This window comes from Saccostrea echinata, unplaced genomic scaffold, assembly GCF_033153115.1.
Source record: "Saccostrea echinata isolate AGI-Se365-2 ecotype Australia unplaced genomic scaffold, CSIRO_AGI_Sech_v1 ptg000029l, whole genome shotgun sequence".
In the NCBI taxonomy this organism is placed as follows: domain Eukaryota; kingdom Metazoa; phylum Mollusca; class Bivalvia; order Ostreida; family Ostreidae; genus Saccostrea; species Saccostrea echinata.
In genome coordinates this window covers 32780385-32800000 of record NW_026889778.1, presented here as the reverse complement: position 1 = coordinate 32800000, position 19616 = coordinate 32780385, and the positions used below count along the sequence as shown (strand labels likewise).

The following is a 19616-nucleotide window of genomic DNA, read 5'->3' as shown; positions in this document are numbered from 1 at the left end:
GCAAAAAATCCCCCTGCTGGTATTCTAATAAACCGTCAAACCAAGTTATGTAGATCACATTTTGTCGAAGGATCGCCCATCCATGTAATCGGGATTATGGAGAATCTACATTTATGTTAAATTTGACAAAGACATTTAATCATTTAGAAAGACAAGTTGTCATTCTGTAGAAACAACATTTACTTATCGACTTTTGATGCCTGCCATCTTCTTGTAATCCACTAAGACTTTTAACAAAGATTTAAAATATTACTCTTTTCTAATTCAATTCTTCTTTAAAGCTTCCAAAAGCGTAGGGCGAATTGCGAAATTTCAAAATAAAGAGTGTTTTTCATTTTCAGTAGAGTTACTGACTAGATTGATACCCAAAACTGGTTATTTCTCTTCCAAATCAAAAATAAGAAAGTTTTGAAAAGGAAAAAAAATGAACTTTAACAAAAATACATTTGATAAACGATTAAAGAATGATTGACCAAGAATGTTGAAAATTTAGAATAGATTTTGCAAATCTTTTTTTTAGATTCGCCCAAACTATCGCAAATTCAATGAAAAACAAAAAATTCGTTTGATTTGCATCAAACTCGCAGTATTTATTTTTCTACATGAAAAAGAATAGGGAGAAAATATTTGATATGTTCATACTGATTATAATAATTTTGTAAAATACATGTCCAAAGAGATATTTTTCACTCAACCCGAAAAGTTGTTGTCTGTAACATCAATGAAAAATTGTGTTACACCCACTAAAAATGATTCATAATTTAAAACGTATCGGGAAAACAATAGTACATTTATACACTATTTACAACGTATAACTGAGCAGCGCCGTGTCCTTCTTCCAAAACAGTTTTTTAAAATTCATTTATATACTGTATGTGTGGTAAATTCAGCAATCCCTCATTTTCGTGACTTAAAAATTTGCTTGTTTTCCGAGTGACTTCGCTTTTGTGATATCCTTTCTCTACACAAATAAAGGAACGATTTCACAAAACCTTGACATTGTGAAAATGAATAATAAAACCGAGTTGATAATTCACTGACATAGAACAATTCAACTTATATATTTTTTTATTTAATTACTGACCAATCACTTTGAATGGATTGTTTACGAGTATGCCATTTGTAGTAAGCAGCAACACGTGGTCAGTCAATGCCTGTTTTCTGTCCTAAAAATCATGTGTCATATTTGGTTGGGATTAGATATTCTTAGTTTAAGGAAGAGAGACCTTCTAAAGATTTTGATTTATTACAATATTTTCAATATTTTATTCACACAACAATGCAATAAGAGTTTCTTGAACATCGAAAATAAACGCTAGCGCTTTCTTGTGTGAATCAAACGTGTTGTAATACGCAGTTTTTAGCTATCACTTGAATGCACTAGTACTCAGGAGTGTTTCTTTACTAATTTTCATGTAAAGTTTCTTATAATATTTTTATCCGCCCATTCACAATTGAACATGACACGAAACACCATTTCGATCTGTCCTATAACACCCCTACTGATGTGTTCGGAACTTTTTATTTTTCGATGTTCTCCAAATTATAAAACTCGAGGAGTTCAGAGTAGCTCTGAAAGAAGCTCTGGCGAGATTTAGCGAGACTCCAGCGAGATGAAGTAAATTATTCACGGAAATGTGGCTAGGAAGTGACTTCCACATGGAGACATGTAAACAGAAAAGTTATGTTGCGTTTCAGTTTTCACCACTGTATAATATCTGTAGAAATGTACTTCAGTCTCTCTTGAACGCATTCAAACTTCAATAAGTATTCGAAATGAAATTATTTTCTGTAGTTACGTATTAAAATTTCTTTTTGGACAAAAATACTTGCATGGAAACTGGGACTATATAATTTTGGCGTCAGATTAACAAATGAGATACCAACTTGGCTTTAACTGAAAAATCAGCTGAATGAGTTGAATTGCATTGTGGGTTACTAAGGATACTAATAGGAATTTTACGCTTGGGAAAAAAACCCAAATCTACAGGCGATCGGAAAGACACAAAAAAAATTTCCATGCATTTAGTAGATGAAAAGTAATCTGTCCATTTTTATTCTATTATTCCCATGCTCACAATTACAAACATTTGTTAAATAAACGTGGAATTCTAGCTTTCTTAAAACTAAGCTGTAAGCGTCTGTATTCCATTGTTGTACTATCGTTGAATGCAATTGTCAGGTGGGTTCCCTGGCCAAAACACATGTGATCACGGGTATTGTAATGTAAAAAAAAAAACTTTGTTGTCCATTTAACTTATTAGATGCCTAAGAGATGCTACTCGTTTTCCTTAACCTTGAAGTGCAGGTGTTCTGAACGTGGCACAGACTACATTTTATTATATACATTTTCTAGTTAACAACGTAACAACTAATTGCAAACGCCCGTGAAATCTTTCATAGTTTCTAATCATTGTATTTTTTTTTTCTTAAAAACAGTTTTTTTGAATTGGTTTTTACAGTCATTTAATATCGATCGTAGATTGACCTGAACCACGTGTTCGAAGTAAAATGTAAACATGTAGTTGCCCAGTAAACGTTGCTATTCATTCAACGATTGGTCAATTGTTCGTGGTAAGATCCTCTGTGTGCATTAATAACAATAGCCATATAAGGTAAACAAAGGTTCATTGTAGAAGATATTACACATTTTTTTTACCAGCTTATTGGGCGATTTTGGAAAAAATTGTCACTACTGAGCTCCAATTTTCGCCGTAAATTATCACAAAAGCGAAGATTAAGTAGATTGTGATTTTACCCCCTCCCCCACCTCCACCCCCGCCCCTATCTATTTAAAATCATGAAAATCTCTCAGAGAGGTCTGGAAACATATTTTTCATAAGAAACAGGCTATAGCAATTTCCTGTTTGAAAGAAATCGCTGATCTGAGATGCAGGTCAATGAAGTACAAGTTAATATTCATAGGCATAACAGAGGTCGTAGGGAAAGACAATGAGGAAGTGTTGAGAGACTTCTTCCAAAAGATAGGAATTAATGTTTCTTTAGAGATTGCCGACGTACGTAGGTTTTGAAAGAGACACAACACAAAATAAATCAAGGTCTATAGTTGTCAAATTCATTTACCAGAGTAAATTTAGACTATGTTACTAAGTCAGCATACAAACTGAAAGAAAACTCTATTCAAATTTAAAGTATCCGGGTGAAATCGAGCAAGCCAGAAAAGCCCCTATCTAATCAAGAAAGAACTTCGAAACAACGAAGAACAGGTGAAATTAGTCAGAGACATATGTCAATGGACAACCGTATGATCCAATCCTAACACTGACTGAATTCGAACCAGGGAAAGCATACAAAAGGAGGGGTGTAGCATCCACGCCAGATGGAGATAGGGCTACGCAGGGGAACATGATGCTAGAAACTTTGGGTCTGATGGCTCAATAAAGATCATGTGGGATCAAACAAAAACTGAAATCCCCGAATTAAAAAAAGATACGACATTTAATGTTTTCAAGAAACTAAAACTTAAGATTTAGACAACCTTCACTCAGATGGTTTTGACTTTTATTTTAAAACAGAATTAAACATGGTAAAAACTGCTCTAGAGGAATAGTATTGGCGTATAAGCAAGAATTTAGAAAAAAATTAATATCATTCACAAAAGCAATAGCTAATTTATGCTTTGAAATGTCGACCAAAATTTCAAATACTTATAAAAATATCTTAGTTGGAATTGAATATATTCCCCCAGAATAAATATAAATAATTATAGTAACAAGGATGCATTTAGTTCATTAGAGATTGAATTACAAAAAGTGTTTAAAATTGTGTGATTTTAGCAGGTGATCTTCATGCTAGGACCGTAAATAAATTCAATGATATTCTTGAAGAATGACAATGTGAATTTAATTTGGAATTAGAAAATATGCAAGTTTTAAAGTATAATGACGTCCACAATCCCATTGGACTACGTTTAGAAAAACAAAAACCAAGAAATAAAACAATAATAAATATTTCTATATTTTATCAAGAAATAGTAAGACCATGGGATCGTGCGAAAGAATATACTTTTGTTCAAGCTATCGATAAAATCGCGCCAAAGAAATGAGAACAGACTTAGATCAAATGACGAACTCTAGGGAAAACCCGGAAAAAATTGTTAATAATAAAGAAAATGAATTAAATGAAAATTTACACATGTATTTATGCAGCTAAACAATCATTAGATGTAACAAAGGTAATAATGAAAAAACAACAAACAAAAAAAAAAAACAAAAAACAACAAACAAAACAAAAAACAAAAAACAAAAAAAACCACACACACACACACACACTCATAAAAATAACAAGCCACGGTTTTCTACAACCTGTTACAAAGCAAGAAAAAATATATCGCAATAGCAAAGATTATTATTTCAAAAATGTTCACAAAAGCTAAAGAAAACTATAAAAACAAAGAGAAAGCATATAGAAGAGTGTTAGACAGAGAAATAGATAGATACAGAGAAGAGATGAGGAAAAATAAAATTATAAAAGATGAGAATCAAAACTCCCCGAGAGTATTGGTAAATATTGAATAAACATAGTAAAAACGCAACGCATGTCAAATCAATATCTAAAAATTATTCAATTATTTTTAAAATGAATTAAATAAGGCACCTGATATACCAGACAATGTTGAAAAAAAAGATAGGTAATGAAATAAATGTACTAGTAATAGAAGAATAATCCACGATTTACATAAATATTCTCACAAGACAAAATACTTAAACCTATTAAAACAAACAAACAAAGCTTCCGGTAAAGACATAAATATATAGTGAATCATCCGAACGTTGGCTTTAAGGAAATATCTTTCCCGTATAAAATAATAATCCTCAGAACTATATATAGACCTATAACAATCTTAATGTATTGGTAAACTTTTCACATCCATGTTGAATGGCAGATTAAATGCTCTTTCACACGAATACGAAATACTGCACGAAAACCAATCAGGGTTTAGAAAACAATTATATTCAATTCTTGATCATTTATTTTCATTACATATCTTATCAGAATTACTGAAATTAAAAAAGAAAAAACTTTATATACTTCGAGAAAGCATTTGACAATGTATTGCGAAAACCTCTTTGTTCGACATTCTATATGTCAATAGAAATAAAAATCCGTATTCTTTCACACTGGTATAAACTTGAACTTGGAAAAGAAACATAATTATCAAATCTACTGTTCAAATAAAGTGATATTACAAATCAATATACTATAAAGATTGCTTGGATAAATAATGTCGTAAATATTCTCAACAATTGCAGACTTTCCTATAATTTGCAAAGACAAACATTTAATCCATATTGGTTGAGATCGAAAGTAAAACTTTACTTGATCAATTTTAACATAAGTGGAATTCGAACAATCAAAATTTATCATAGACTTTAAGCTATAGAATGTACAAAGAAGAACTAAAATTCGAAAAAATATTTAGCCATTCCGTCCAGAAAAGATGCGATTACTTTCTGTTAAATGAATCACCGATTGAAAGTGGACGCTAGCTAAATGAACCAATAGAAACTAGATAAAATATGTAATATATATATATATATATATATATATATATATATATATATATATATATATATATATATATATATATATATATATATATATATATATATATATATATATATATAGAGATATATTATATATATATATATATATATATATATATATATATATATATATATATATATATATATATATATATATATATATATATATATATATATATATATATATATATATATATATATATATATATATATATATATATATCATTTAAACGAAATAGGCGATGAATTGCACTACATAGTAAATTGCAAAAACATGATAGACGTATCACAAAAGCAATCACGGTTTAGAAATATAATTACATTTAGAGAAATAATGATATTTTTAAAAAAATCCTTTTAAGAAAACTGTACATTTTAATATAAATATTACGAAAATGTGCTCCGCGATCAGGATCTAGTGAATACATATACCTATAAACTATACCATTTGTCTCTTTCCATACTCGCCCATGCTATAAAATCTGTTTTAATTTGTCACCATTGTTTATATAAATCTCTGTATACAATTGTAAACTGCTTGCAACATCCTTTTCTTTTCTAAGTATAAATACTGTACATTTTTGCTGGAAATTGTTTACCTTATGAGCTTAAAGGAAGGATTAACCATCATTCTTGCCTTGTTTTTCAGAATTTTTATTGTATGTTCAACCGGTGCTCAGTGCCAGGAGTAAGGGTAAACCTCCCCCTCCAACGTACTCCCCAGCACTCGAGAGTCAGCTAAGGACCGAGATTTTTACCGGGTATTCCGTGTTACAGAGACCTACCAAACAAGTGCATGTCAAAGTAGAACTCACTCTCCTCACAGTAAATGACCTTGTACGTATCTCATTCACAATTCTAGGAGTAAACATCAAGTACGCATCATTTACACTTCTTTTACGCATCAGTTACACTTCTCACAGTGTAAATATTGGAACACACCAGGTACACTTCTTACAGTAAATTTTTACACTTCTCACAGTGGTATGAATCATTAAACTTCTGGTATGAGTCATTAAACAGTAAATAGTCCAGTCAATTTAGCGAAAATGTTGACCCAACGTCAACTAATTGGAACATAAATTATTTTGTCTTAAAAAACTTCAATGACGTCACCCATTGTTATTAGTCTACGTATATCTTACCGATTCAACCAGCACTAGTTGGATATTTAAAGATCCAACTGGCCATCAGTTGGATATTCAAATATCCAACTGCCCATCGGTTGGATATTTAAATATCCAACTGTGCATACAAACATAATTAAGTAATGAAAAAAAAGAGATAAAATAGTTTAAAATGTATTTCCAATGCAAATAAAAAACAATTACTCCGAATTTGTCACACTATTAGAATTTGTCCAATGCACACAGAATTAATCACTTTGCATTTATCACACCCTAAGAATCGTGTTAAAATGTACTTCCAACGCTCACAAAATTTACAATTCCTCCGAATTTGCACACTGTTAGACTCTTGTCGTCAATAAAATATCCAATACTTATCCATGGTTTTTTAACAGAATGTTTCCGGTCTTAAATTTTGAAAGTATCACATTTTGACACGCTTTTAAATATATTTTCACCTTGAACCTTAAACCACATCATTTCCTGTTGCTGAATATTATTTCAGGGGTCCGTTATCAGCAAATCCTCTCAGATTATTCGAGGTTCATCTCTGTTCTCATACTTTTCCAGCATACTTCCCAAAACAATTTAATAAATTGACAGCCCATCTATTTTTGATACTTTTTTTTTATTGCAGATCTTGATATGGAATATTTTTAAAGCAGGTTCCGCATAACACTGACAATCTTTTCATCTGTTTTAGCACTACTAGAAGTATTCTCCGAGTGGAACTCCATAAGATTCAAACATTTTTCCCCAACAAATCATCGTCTTATATGTAATGATAGATTTCCAACCTTTTATCAAAATTCTGTAGTTTTCTTCTGCTTTCAGGTCAAAAGTATTCAGAACACTATCTGAACCTCTCAAAATTTACTTTGGATTTAAGGAGAAGGACACATGGTCACATGACTCATAGTATCTGTTTATATAAGAGCAAAACGTGTAAAGCGTCAGTTCTTGTATAAATTTTTGACAATGTTTTAACTTTAATTACCATCTTATATATATAAAAAAAAACCGCTCTAATTTTACTTTGGATTTAAAACTATTCTTCATCTGATTTCATGACTGTTCAGTACAATGGAAAGGTTTGAAATGACATTAACACCATGGAGTTTCATGCTCACTAGTCCATGAATAAAAGGGGTGTTCGATTAGGCTATTGTATTGTGTCACTGTTGGATATCTAAATGAGCTAGATCCTATTGTATTACAGCAAAGTTGGATATATGAATGGGTAAATGTTTCTTTGGGGTCCACAGTAGGGAAGTTTTTTAAGTAAGATAAATATCTCGATAGTGTTGAATAGTTTAGAGAAAACATCCCCTCCTCGGGCCTTCGGCCCTCGGAGGGAATGTTTTCTCTAAACTATTCAACACCATCTCGTTATTTATCCATTACATAAATTAAATCTAACATGTACAAAATATTTGCAATCTGATGTAAACTTTTTTGTAGATCATTATTTCTCATAGATAATATAAGTTTGAAACGGATATTTTGAATGAAATTTTATACTTTTCGATAAATTAGAAATATAAGCATTTTTAATAGATAGTGAATACAGAGTTTAAAAAAAAAAAAATAAAAATCAATAAATTTCTTTTAGATAAAGATTTAGTACGCATTGATCATTTCATTAAGTACATAAATGTTAAATACGAGGCCGGGTTGTTCGGAAAGTTCGTGGACTACCGTCATAACTTTTTTACTTAACGTCATATTATATCCAAATTTGGAAGAATTATTTCAACAGTAAATTCTAATGATGTGTTTCAAAAAAATTTTAAATATCGTGGTTTATTTCAAACTTATTTAGACTTTAAAAATGCGAAAATCGGATCGCGGAGCAGGTCAAAGTTTTGTAATTTGCAATTAAGACACTAAATAATGTCTGAAGTCATATCTTCTGTAAAATGACACAAAAACGGAAAAATTCTGCACGTTCAAATTAAGAATTGTTTCGTCGTTTCTGATTCCAAATTATGACTTAATATTTTGCTTCGTTGAAAAGAAATCAATTTCAGAAGATAAGGAATCCTCATTGAAAAAATGCAAAAAAGATGACGTCGTAGAACGTCACGGAGCAGCAGTTAACCATACAATTTTTTATTGTACTCTGGAAAACTCCAGAATAAAAAACTCTGAGAAAGTAGGAAATATATTAAAAGCGAGCCATGCATTTGTGTGTACATGGTACAAGCGGTATTTGAATGATGGACTACTCTGCTTAGACGATGGTGATCTGTGAGAAAACGGATTATCTGTAAAAATCTTATCAAAAACATTGAAAAATTAGTAACGTCACGATAAGAGTTTGGCGCTTCACAGATGCTGATCTTGTGAAAGCACACTTATGCAGTGAAAAAAATATAACATTGACAGACAAAATGGTGCTACTAGAACAATTGTTAGCAAAATAGATTTCAAATGATAGAGAAACGTTTTAATGAGTACACTGGCATTGGGCAATACTGTGTGAAATGTATAGGTACATGTATAGTATTTTTGAGAACCTCATGTCAGTATCTTTTTGACGTTACAGTGTTGTTGAGTTTGCTCCGTGGTTACAAGACGTGTTGATTTTAAAATTAAATAACATGAATTCTATTAAATCACATGGAATGAAACTTCACACTCAAACAAAATAAATATTTTTACATATGATAATGTGCTCATTTTAAATTCTTGAAGTTAGTATAACGAAGACTGGCATAGTCCACGAACTCTCCGAACAACCCTCGTATAACTAAAAAAGCATTTCCATTAAGATTTAGAGACAAACTTTGACCTATGTTTTGTTAACCTCTGACCTAAAATTTTATTATTATAAGGCAAGGAAATGCAACATACCCTCCGAAGTGAGCCTTAAAGTCTGAAATAAAATCTTGGGTATAAAAGGTTTACTGCATCTTTGTGAATTCAAAAATAATGACCACCAAATTGAATTTTTTTGAAAAAAGTTAACTATCCATAACATATTAATTATTTATATCATCATATTGTACATGCATTATAGTTAAAATTCCTGAATTTGCAATAGAATAGACAATTGGATAAAAAAAGTTTCAGATATTTTATAAGTAAAACTTAATTTGAAAAAAAGAAAACATCACTACACCCTAAAAGACTTTCTAAAATATATAATCAAAAGAAGTTTTACTTATGCATCAAAATGGTATGAACGATAGAAATTATTAGATCTAAACCATGTTTGAGTTGCCTTCCTTGTATATGTGGAAAAATTGACTTTTTGATTGTTATATTACATTATCTATTCAATTCTGGTTTGAAAGACTTTAATATGAAAGAAATATGAAACAATAAAATCCCCTCAAAATCACTTTTTAGCACATTTAAGTCAATTCTTTAAATCTAAGCCAAAAAAGAATTTTTATATACAAGTTTTCTTACAAAAAATACTAGATTTAAAAGTGACCCTATTTTACATTATTGTGTTGCACTCTTGACATCTGATATGTATTTTATTTAACATTATTTTAAAAATTATAACACACAATAACCCATTCCTAGTTTGTAAATCAGTTCATCGTTTTGATATTTTTTTTTATCATTTATGGCATGTTTTTCATATTTTCAAGACTTCTAAACATGATTATTTGCAATGTGTAATATGTATACATTGTATTTGAAAATATGTGTTCAGTGATGAAAACTATTCTCTGAATTGACTATAAAATGTTTGTAATTAGTTGATAGACATAATGTTTTGAACATCAAATGGCATCAAACATTTTTTTCAATTTTTTTTTTAGTTAAGATAGATGAAGATCATTGTAAAACAGTTTTGTTGCACTCCTGGCTGCAGTAAAATTAAAAATCAAAACCATAGAACACAAAAATTCACAAAGTGTTGGCAACATCAAGTGGTAACGAAATTGTGCAATATTTATAGTCCAATACTTCATAATTAAAACACATGAAAGTATTTAAACTTGGCTTAATATCTTGAATTATTCCCTATATTTATCTCAAAAAAAAAAAAAAAAAAAAAAAAAAAAAAAAAAAAAAAAAAGCTGAAATATATATTTAGAAGATAAAATATATCTTATACATGTAGTATATTTTCCTTCACAGGACAAACACTGTAAGCAACTGAGGTCAACCAGAAACGTTCTACTCATTAATTTTTCTTTATATTTATTAATATTTGATCAGCAATAATTCTTACATATTTTTTGCACTCCTGACCAAGAGCATGGGAGTCCTTAAAGTAGAATTGTGAAGCAAAAATAACATTAGAATTTGTTCTGTTGTTTCAGTGACGTTGAGGTGGAATTACTTGAATTTTATAACAATTTTTCAGGGTGTTTGTTTTTTACATTCATTACAAAAATCAAAGAAAAGATAAAACACATCTGCATTAACAAAATTAAAAAAGAGAAGGATTTTAATAATAAATCTATCAATAATTTAGCATTAAATTATTCAAATAAATCATTATTTATTTAAGAATATTCCTTAGCATGAATAGAAGTCTTTTCATCATATAACTTGAATCTTTAAAAAAATGTGTTGCACTCCTGACCATAGAAATATAGATCTGAAACACATACAGACCCTGTAACTGATAAATCTGTTTGGTAAAAATGTTCTTCGGGTCTTTATTTTCCAAATTAAAAATCAGAGAATCATATATTGATAAAAGTATTTTCATGCTGGGGAGCAAAAACATCAAATGTTGCACTCCTGACAATATTGGGTATGCTCAGATACTTGACTCTCATTAATGCTGCTTGTGATTTATATAACATTTTAAGTTTTAAATTGTATATCAGTTATTGTTTTACACTTTGAAAATTCTTTTTTACCACTTAATTGTCTTTCATATTTTTAAAATCGATGGGTTTTTTTTTTCTTTTTTTTTTTTTTTTTGGCAACACTACATTTTTTTCTGTTATCATTTATTTCACAGATCTTCAAAAAATATTGAATTTCAATATGTCACAAAAAGGTGTTGCACTCTTGACATTTTTAGCATCATTTTTGGGCATAACTTTTTTGTGAATTGAGATATCAAGGAGATATTTGGTTGGTATTTAGACACTTTCTAAAGACATATGCTTAGACATAAAAATTTATTCCCATTGCCTGTTTTTTTAGTGCAGATTAATTGATAAATATTCGTTTGGTCAATTTTTTTAATTCACGCAGTGGTTAGAGCGTTTGCTCTAGAGTCGTGGAGTTAGGAGTTGACCTTACATCGCGATTTCGAATCCACTGTGACGTGAAGACCGATCTTTCGGATGAGACCCTGTAAACCGAGGTCCCGTGACGCAGTGGGTGTCGGTGTAAACAAAAATATTGACTCCCGTAGAAAATTGACCCCATATCCGTAGAAAATGTATTCTTTTTGTAGAAAAAGAAATCTAGGGGTCAGTTTTCTACATGTGCAACCTATAAGAAATTGACCCCCATTGAAAAATGGCCTCATCCCAACAGAGTGATACAAAGTTTAAAAAATGGTGATTGATGCCAAGGTTTGGATCTCAACGGTAAGTCTCTTCCGTTTTTCTGATTAAGGACATACACAACGTACCTTACCTACCGATAATTTTTCAAGATATTCTTAATTTAAGATTATAGTGCCATCAGATGTCCGTAGACTAAAAATCAGCATGCATTGCAAGTTGTTTTGAAAGATATCAATTGATGAAAATTCTTGTATAATTCAAAGAAAAATATACGAAAATTACCAAACCTATATTCTAGATGTTTTGTGTATCCAAACTTGATTTAGAAGAAGTGTACAACAGCATAAATAGACATTAAAGTTCCTTTGGATATCGGAACTTTTCAAATCCAGGGGAAAAGACAATTAAGTTCAAACTACGTTGCGTATGTCCTTAAGACTTGACAAAAACGCAATCAAAGTATTTAAAAGTATTAAATATGTTTCTTTTTATCAGACTTATTGTAATCTCAGCATACAATTAAAATTGAACAATAGATACGTCACAGTGGCTATTGGTTTAAGCTGTTAGCATGTTGTCCAGAACTTAAGTCAGGACGACATATTGTTATCGCTAGACCGATTATTTTGTCCGAGCATTTTATCGGAGATGTCTCGGACAAACTTAATGTAGCTTTTCTTAAATAAAGACCAGTACTCTAAATGTTCATTAAATATTTCGATTTTTCAAAGTGACCACCGTTGCCATGGAAACAAAAATGACAAATATCAAGAATGTTCTCACGGTTGCCTTGGACAATCTTAAGGAAACTTCACAAATGTATTTACATTTGATTTTTTTTAAAATTGTTTCCATTGCCATGGAAATAGTTGGACAAACTTTTTCACACAACGAACGAGTTAGCAAACTTGTACAGTTATTTTTCCTCCGGGAGGTAGAAAATCTGCCCTTATGTGATCATTATGTAAGGAACACTATGTATTTCCAATGCTTGCAATATAGCAAACATTATTGTTTCAATCTTTTTTATAATCTGTTTCATATTTCGATACTTTACTTTACTTATAATAGAAGTTTATGACCAAACAAACTCAATCGGCTTTTCCATTGCCAACTTCTTACATGTATTTATGTAGTAATATTCTAATATCGCCTGCATATGGTGTTTATGCCTCCCAATTTATTTCGTACGCTTAAGCATGGTCTGAGTACAATCAACATTCAAACACTGGGAAGATACTGACAAATAAGTTGATGGTAAAAGGCTTTCAACTCCTCAATCAACGTAATTTCTGGGCCATTGTAAAATGATCTTGTTAGTAAGTACATTTTGTAATTCAAGAATCTTGATAACTTAACAAAAAAACCAAGAAGGCAATAATTTTTCTAAAAACGGAATATCATGCAATAGCATTGTGCCGTTGAAGCCCAGAAAAGAATTAAAATTGTTTGGACGAATGAGATTTTTGTTTTAACAAGAAGATACATTCAATAGTTCTGACAAGTTAGTTCTTAGTTCGGAAGAACAAAATCTTTGTTCTTTCTTCTGACAAATTAAGTATACTCGTACGCTAGGAGAAAGTAGATTAATTGTTTTTGTTCGGAATTGTTCGGACGAACTGGATATTTACTTTGTTCGAACAGATCTGATGTTTCCTCTTTGGACCAGACATTTCTCTGATAAAGGAGAGCATCCAGAAAATCAAACATGGTATATGTATAAAGCATATGGATAAGTGCACGTTGGTAACGAGATACATGTATGAATATTTTTTGTATTGACTCCATTCCTTTGCAGTTTAGGTTAAAATTGCTTGCATCTCAGCTTTTGTTTCTATGTTCACTGGATAGTTAATTAGTGCTTGTTTTTTCGGTTTCATGAAAATATACGACAGTCTAAAACATCACGTAATTCTTCTTATTCATATTGTTAGACACTTTTGCTATATGTCCGAAAATTACATGTATGTACCCTGTTAAAATCATTGTATTAAAAACAGACACTTGGACGCAACTTAATTAACCGGTAGATAGATATTTTCAACAGCTCCTCTCTCTCTCTCTCTCTCTCTCTCTCTGGTCGCTGGCGCAGTGGTTAGAGCGTTTGCTCTAGCGTCGCGGCGTAAGGATTTGATCCTTAAGTCGTGGGTTCGAATCCATTGTGCGACATGGAGACCGGTCCTTCCGATGATACCGTATAAACCAATGCCTTGTGACGCAGTATGCGCTAACACAAAAAAGATCCCTCATTGCTCAAAAGCTTTTAGTGCCGAGTACAGTAAAGTAGTCCTCAAGCGACAAGTGGTGGCGTCTCAATATGAGTGGAAAATTCTCGAAAGGGACGTTAAACAACAAACAAACAAAACACACACTCTCTCTCTCTTTGGATAATATAAGCTAAAAATTTTAAAAAAGGAAATCTTCTACTAAACAATGATACATTAGTCAAATCAATATGAAAGCATTTCCACATAGTTTAGAATGAAGTCGATTAATGTTGTCAATTTATCATAAAAGACATTTGAAAGATATAGTGAGAACAAAAGATCATCGCTGTATACACAATTTACCTTAGGTGAGCATTTTGATCCACGGGCCTCTTGATTTATTATTCTAAATCTTTTAAACCAAAAAGTAAATATACCGTATAACGGGTTAATAAAATCTACAAAGGGTCGTTATTCTACCGGGGTCATTTTTCTTTACGTAGGATATGCAGATTTTAAGGTTGATGGCACTTTTTCTACAAGCAAAAGGGTCATTTTTCGACGTCGAATAATGACCGAAAGTCATTTTTCAACGTCGATAAATGACCCCTGGTCATTATTCTATGGGGGTCATTATTCGTCTTTACACCGGCACGAAAAAGATCCCTCACGATTCAAAGGCCTTATGTGTCAAGTACAGGTCTTAATTTGACGCCTTCCACCGGCAAGTGATAGCGTCGAAGTATGAGTGAAAAATTCTCGAAGGGGCGTTAAACAGCAAACAAACACAATGATTGTTAACAAAGTAATTTTGTAGATAATCGATCACAAGGTATGAAAATTTAGGAATTCCATTTTTATTGAGCAGTTATATTATCTATTATCTCGACAAAGAGCCTGCTCTTTAACTTTTTTATTTCCATAATGGCAACTTCAAGAAACTGATATCTAATTTTAAAATCTGTTCATACAACTGGACCAATAAAACACAATTTGTACCTTACTGAGATGCATTTTTACAAGGTGATCACAATGTGTCTGTCAAGCGCCACAAAAAAATGTCATAAGAAACAGGATAATTTGTATCTCCTAATTTTCTTTTCTTGCTTAGAAGACTCCATCTTAAGTGCAGTAAAATAAGTAAAAGGATTCTGATTGTTAAGTAATTTCAAAATGAGTAACCACCCCGTTAATTAAATAAAAGTATTGATGGATTTTTTTTACTACAGAACATAAAGGACCAGACTCTGTCAGTGTCCGGACAACTTTCCCTGGTAAGAAATCAGGATTGGCTAAGTATTTATTAACGTGCATTTTCAATATACGTCAGTTTAATCAAAATACTCTGTTAATTTTTATTTGCTTTATTCTTTAGGTGTGGTATGATCCTCGACTGTCGTGGGTCAGCACCCGGAACCTCTCCCAGACCTACACCAACATCATCTTTATGTTCAGCAATGAGAACTACGTCTGGAAACCGTGCGTGTTCATTGAAAATTCGTAAGTAAATATTACAGCGGTTTTAGTTTAATATACACGTACTTCAACGCTACTGTACACTCTGCAGTACTAAATATGTTTTGAAAATGTTTTTGATTTTTCTTATTTTCAATCAGTTTTAAAACGTTTTAATATACTCCTATTTTACTGAAATGTTAATTCTCAATACTTCAGAATCGACGATTTGTCGGTGATAAGTGACCATAACACCCCAATGCGTCTAAACATTATTGGATTTGTGAGATGGAGTCCTTCAGGTATCTACAAGGTTAACTGCGAATCGGACATAACGTACTACCCATTAGACTATCAAACATGTGACATCAAATTAACAACCTCAAGTTACACTTTATGGGAAATCAGACTCAGGTTGGCAGAAGAACCCGTTAACCTTAATTTTTACGCCGAAAATGGGGAATGGGAGCTTCTCTCTGCGACGGGGGTGGAATCTAACGACAAAACCAGGGGAGGCCAATCTTTCTCAAGTTTGACCTTTAGAATAAGCATGCGCAGAAGGCCATTGTTCCACGTACTGAACACGATGTTTCCAGTAGCCTTGATGGCATTCCTTATTCCGCTGACGTTCAAGCTTCATGTGGATTCTGGAGAAAAAATTGGATACTCTTTAACAGTACTGCTAGCTTACGCTGTCTATCTGTCTGTCATATCGGAAAACATTCCAAGTACCTCCGTGTCTGTATGTTATATGTGTAAGTGACATGAAAGCTAAATGTTAAACATTTAAGGAATGTTTTTTAAGTTCTGTGTGAGTTATGGTGTGTAAATCACACAGACTTGTCACGTAGGCATATTTCATGAAGCGCGCTAGCATACGTGCAAGTCACAGTTGGCTTAGTAGAAAAACACAGCAAATGTAAATATTGAAGGATATATCTGCCAATGCCCTAGTTATTTTTCATAATCTTTAATGTATTTTTTAAAGGAATATTCTCTTTGTAAGTACTTATAAGGTCTATTATTTTCACATTATTCATCTCTTTCAGCGATTTACTTGGCAGCGGTTCTTGGGGCTGGAACTATAGCAGTCTTGTTTGTCATAATTGTCATCAACGTTTATCACAACCCAGACACGAAACCAGTCCCTGCCTGGGCCAGACGATTTGTTTTGTTTCTCATGAAACTTTTCTGTATGTATCCTGGCTGTCGTCCGTGTAGATCAAACAAAACGGGAACTGTTGAAAAAACTCCCGTAAAGGAATTTGTGAAAATGCCAGTCATTTCAAATGATGACGTGATGGACGAGGAGGAGGAGGAAGAAGAGAAGATTGAATTAACATGGAAGATGGTCGCCGAGGTCCTGGATCATTTCTTTTTTATCATTTTCATGCTTCTCGTTCTTTTATCAACAATTATTTTTGTTGCCGTCATAGTTATGAAGTACATAACGTACTGAGACAGCTTAAAGTCTAGTACAAATTCAAGGGAATCTCTAACAGTTTATTTCACCATATATCTGTGAAATCAGTAAAGTTCTGATAATACATATTAACTGATCTACAAAGACTTTACCTAATGTTAAATATTTTATCATTCAAAAGTTGATTTAGCAAAATTTCAATTATTTCAAGTCTCAGTTCTTCATGTTCTTATACCTTAATCTGAATACATGTACTAGTATTCAGACCGGCAATTTGCAGAGACAGTACAAAAGGATATTAATGATTTTAATTATTTAGAACAATATTTTATTCATAGAAATTGATTGAACTGAGTAACAGACGTACTCTCTCCATTATGTCAATAATGAGAATAAAGTTCCTGGATTCATGCTCAAATATCCGCTAATTTAAAGGATTTATTACAATTTTAATTGAATTTGGGGGGGGGGGGGGATTTTGTTTTAGCTTGAAAGAATGGTATATCTATTTGTGACCGAACTGTGCATCTTTCTGCCTTGCTTTACAAATTCTAATTATCGAATATTGATTTATTACTTTGTTAATTATTGACTAGTATTTAACCGTTCAATTTTGTTGATGAGAGCTAAATTAAATGTCTTGATTCAGCAGAAATGACAAGCTACATTCTGTAAATGTAGTCCATTGAAAATTAAATGTAACAGGCAATAATGATTCAAACTTGCATGTATTTGGTAAAATTATTCTCATCAACAACAGACAACATTTAGAATAGCGAGGTGGAGGAGGGGATGATCCGTGGTGTGTACACGTACTTTTATGAAAATATAAAAGAAAGATGTAAAAGAACTAATTATGGTCATAAAAGAATATCTTTTGGTTTAGGAAAAAAGTCCATTGCACAACAAATGTTAAAGAGTTTATTTAGAGAAAGGTAGTAATATCACCGAGATACAGTAACGACAGCCCCTCACTAAGATTGCACAAAGCAAAAAATTACAGTCTCCTTAGATCATCCAACATAATAATTACAAATAGTTTTACATCAAATGTACTTACCTGTATAACACTTTTTTTTTTACGATGCAACCATAATGAATACTAGTATGTGTTATTATTGTCCACTCACTAAGATATACCTCTGATCCCTTGGAGTTTACACCTCTACATGTATATCGTGTATATTACCGTTTTCTGAGAGACCGTAGGCAATCTGGATACATTTCTGATGTGGAAAAAAATCCCCATATTACATGTAATAACTGGTTTTCTTTATTTATCTTTGAAAACGACAAATTAAAATTTGTTTTTTTTTCGCTGTGTTTGCCTAAAAATTATGTCCCGACACATCCTATTTTACCACGTTTTGGTTATGAACCTTCATTAAGGGAATTCATTTTAACAACACTCACTCTCGATGTAGATGTTTAACAAGTTGATAATTACATATCCTCCGTTTTTCTCCTTCTACTGGGTGATTTATATGATAGAGGCTAACAAAAGGTGTCTCATACTTCACTGTCTCATAATTTCTGTCAAGTTATTGATCAAATGTAAAAACTTGTTTATATATATTTATTACATTTTTAACAGTGAAATACTGTGTTTTATTTATTAAATAAAAGTGATATTCTCTCACAGTGTGAAAGAATATCAAAATGATATGCTCTCACAGTGTGAAAGGATATCAAAGTATTTAAAAAATAATTTCTGGCCTGTCATAATATAGAGATAGTAACTAACCATCTTGATAGAGCTAAAACTGCAAATTTCTTCCCAAATATATTGCTAAAATCCATGCTATGTAATGTTTTCAATCTCACAACTGGTAAGCTATGACGTCTCAACCGCTCAACTATGACGTTAAGCCTACGACACTGTGTTAAGAAAAGACAGAGACAAAGGGAAAATTAAAAAAATGTAATAAACAGAAAATTCAATGTTTTGTAGATGAATATGGAATTTATTTCACTCGTGAGACAGGATTTTTTTTTATATTTTCACTTGTGCTTCGCACTCGTGAAAATATCAAAAAATCTTGTCCCACTCGTGAAATAAATTCCATATTCATCTTCAAAACATTGAATATCCTCTCTCTCTCTCTCACTATATATATATATATATATATATATATATATATATATATATATATATATATATATATATATATATATATATATATATATATATATATATACAACGGCTTTGTTTGTTATACTTTCAAAGCTACAAAGGACACGTAACGAAAGAAGCATAGTTTATTATTTTTCTCTGAACTCAAATGTAAATTTTCTCTTAAGGACAGATGATACAAGTAATCTTTTTTTTTTTTTTTTTTTTTTTTTTTTTTTTTTTTTTTGAAAAACCATTAAAATAACAACTTTAGTTATGTTTATAT

At 31.4% G+C, this 19616-nt stretch overlaps 1 protein-coding gene across 1 annotated transcript in view; it reads left to right on the top strand.

Annotated features, from left to right (window-relative positions):
• The window catches only part of LOC133195207 (uncharacterized), a 27186-nt gene extending 9892 nt beyond the window's left edge, over nucleotides 1-17294 (top strand). Inside the window, exons 6-10 of the mRNA XM_061331064.1 lie at nucleotides 2926-3021; nucleotides 6217-6404; nucleotides 15715-15839; nucleotides 16014-16549; nucleotides 16844-17294. Coding sequence (XP_061187048.1) covers nucleotides 2926-3021; nucleotides 6217-6404; nucleotides 15715-15839; nucleotides 16014-16549; nucleotides 16844-17253 — 1355 coding nt within the window. The 3' untranslated portion in view covers nucleotides 17254-17294. The remainder of the gene's footprint in view (nucleotides 1-2925; nucleotides 3022-6216; nucleotides 6405-15714; nucleotides 15840-16013; nucleotides 16550-16843) is intronic.
• The last annotated feature ends 2322 nt before the right edge of the window (nucleotides 17295-19616 follow it).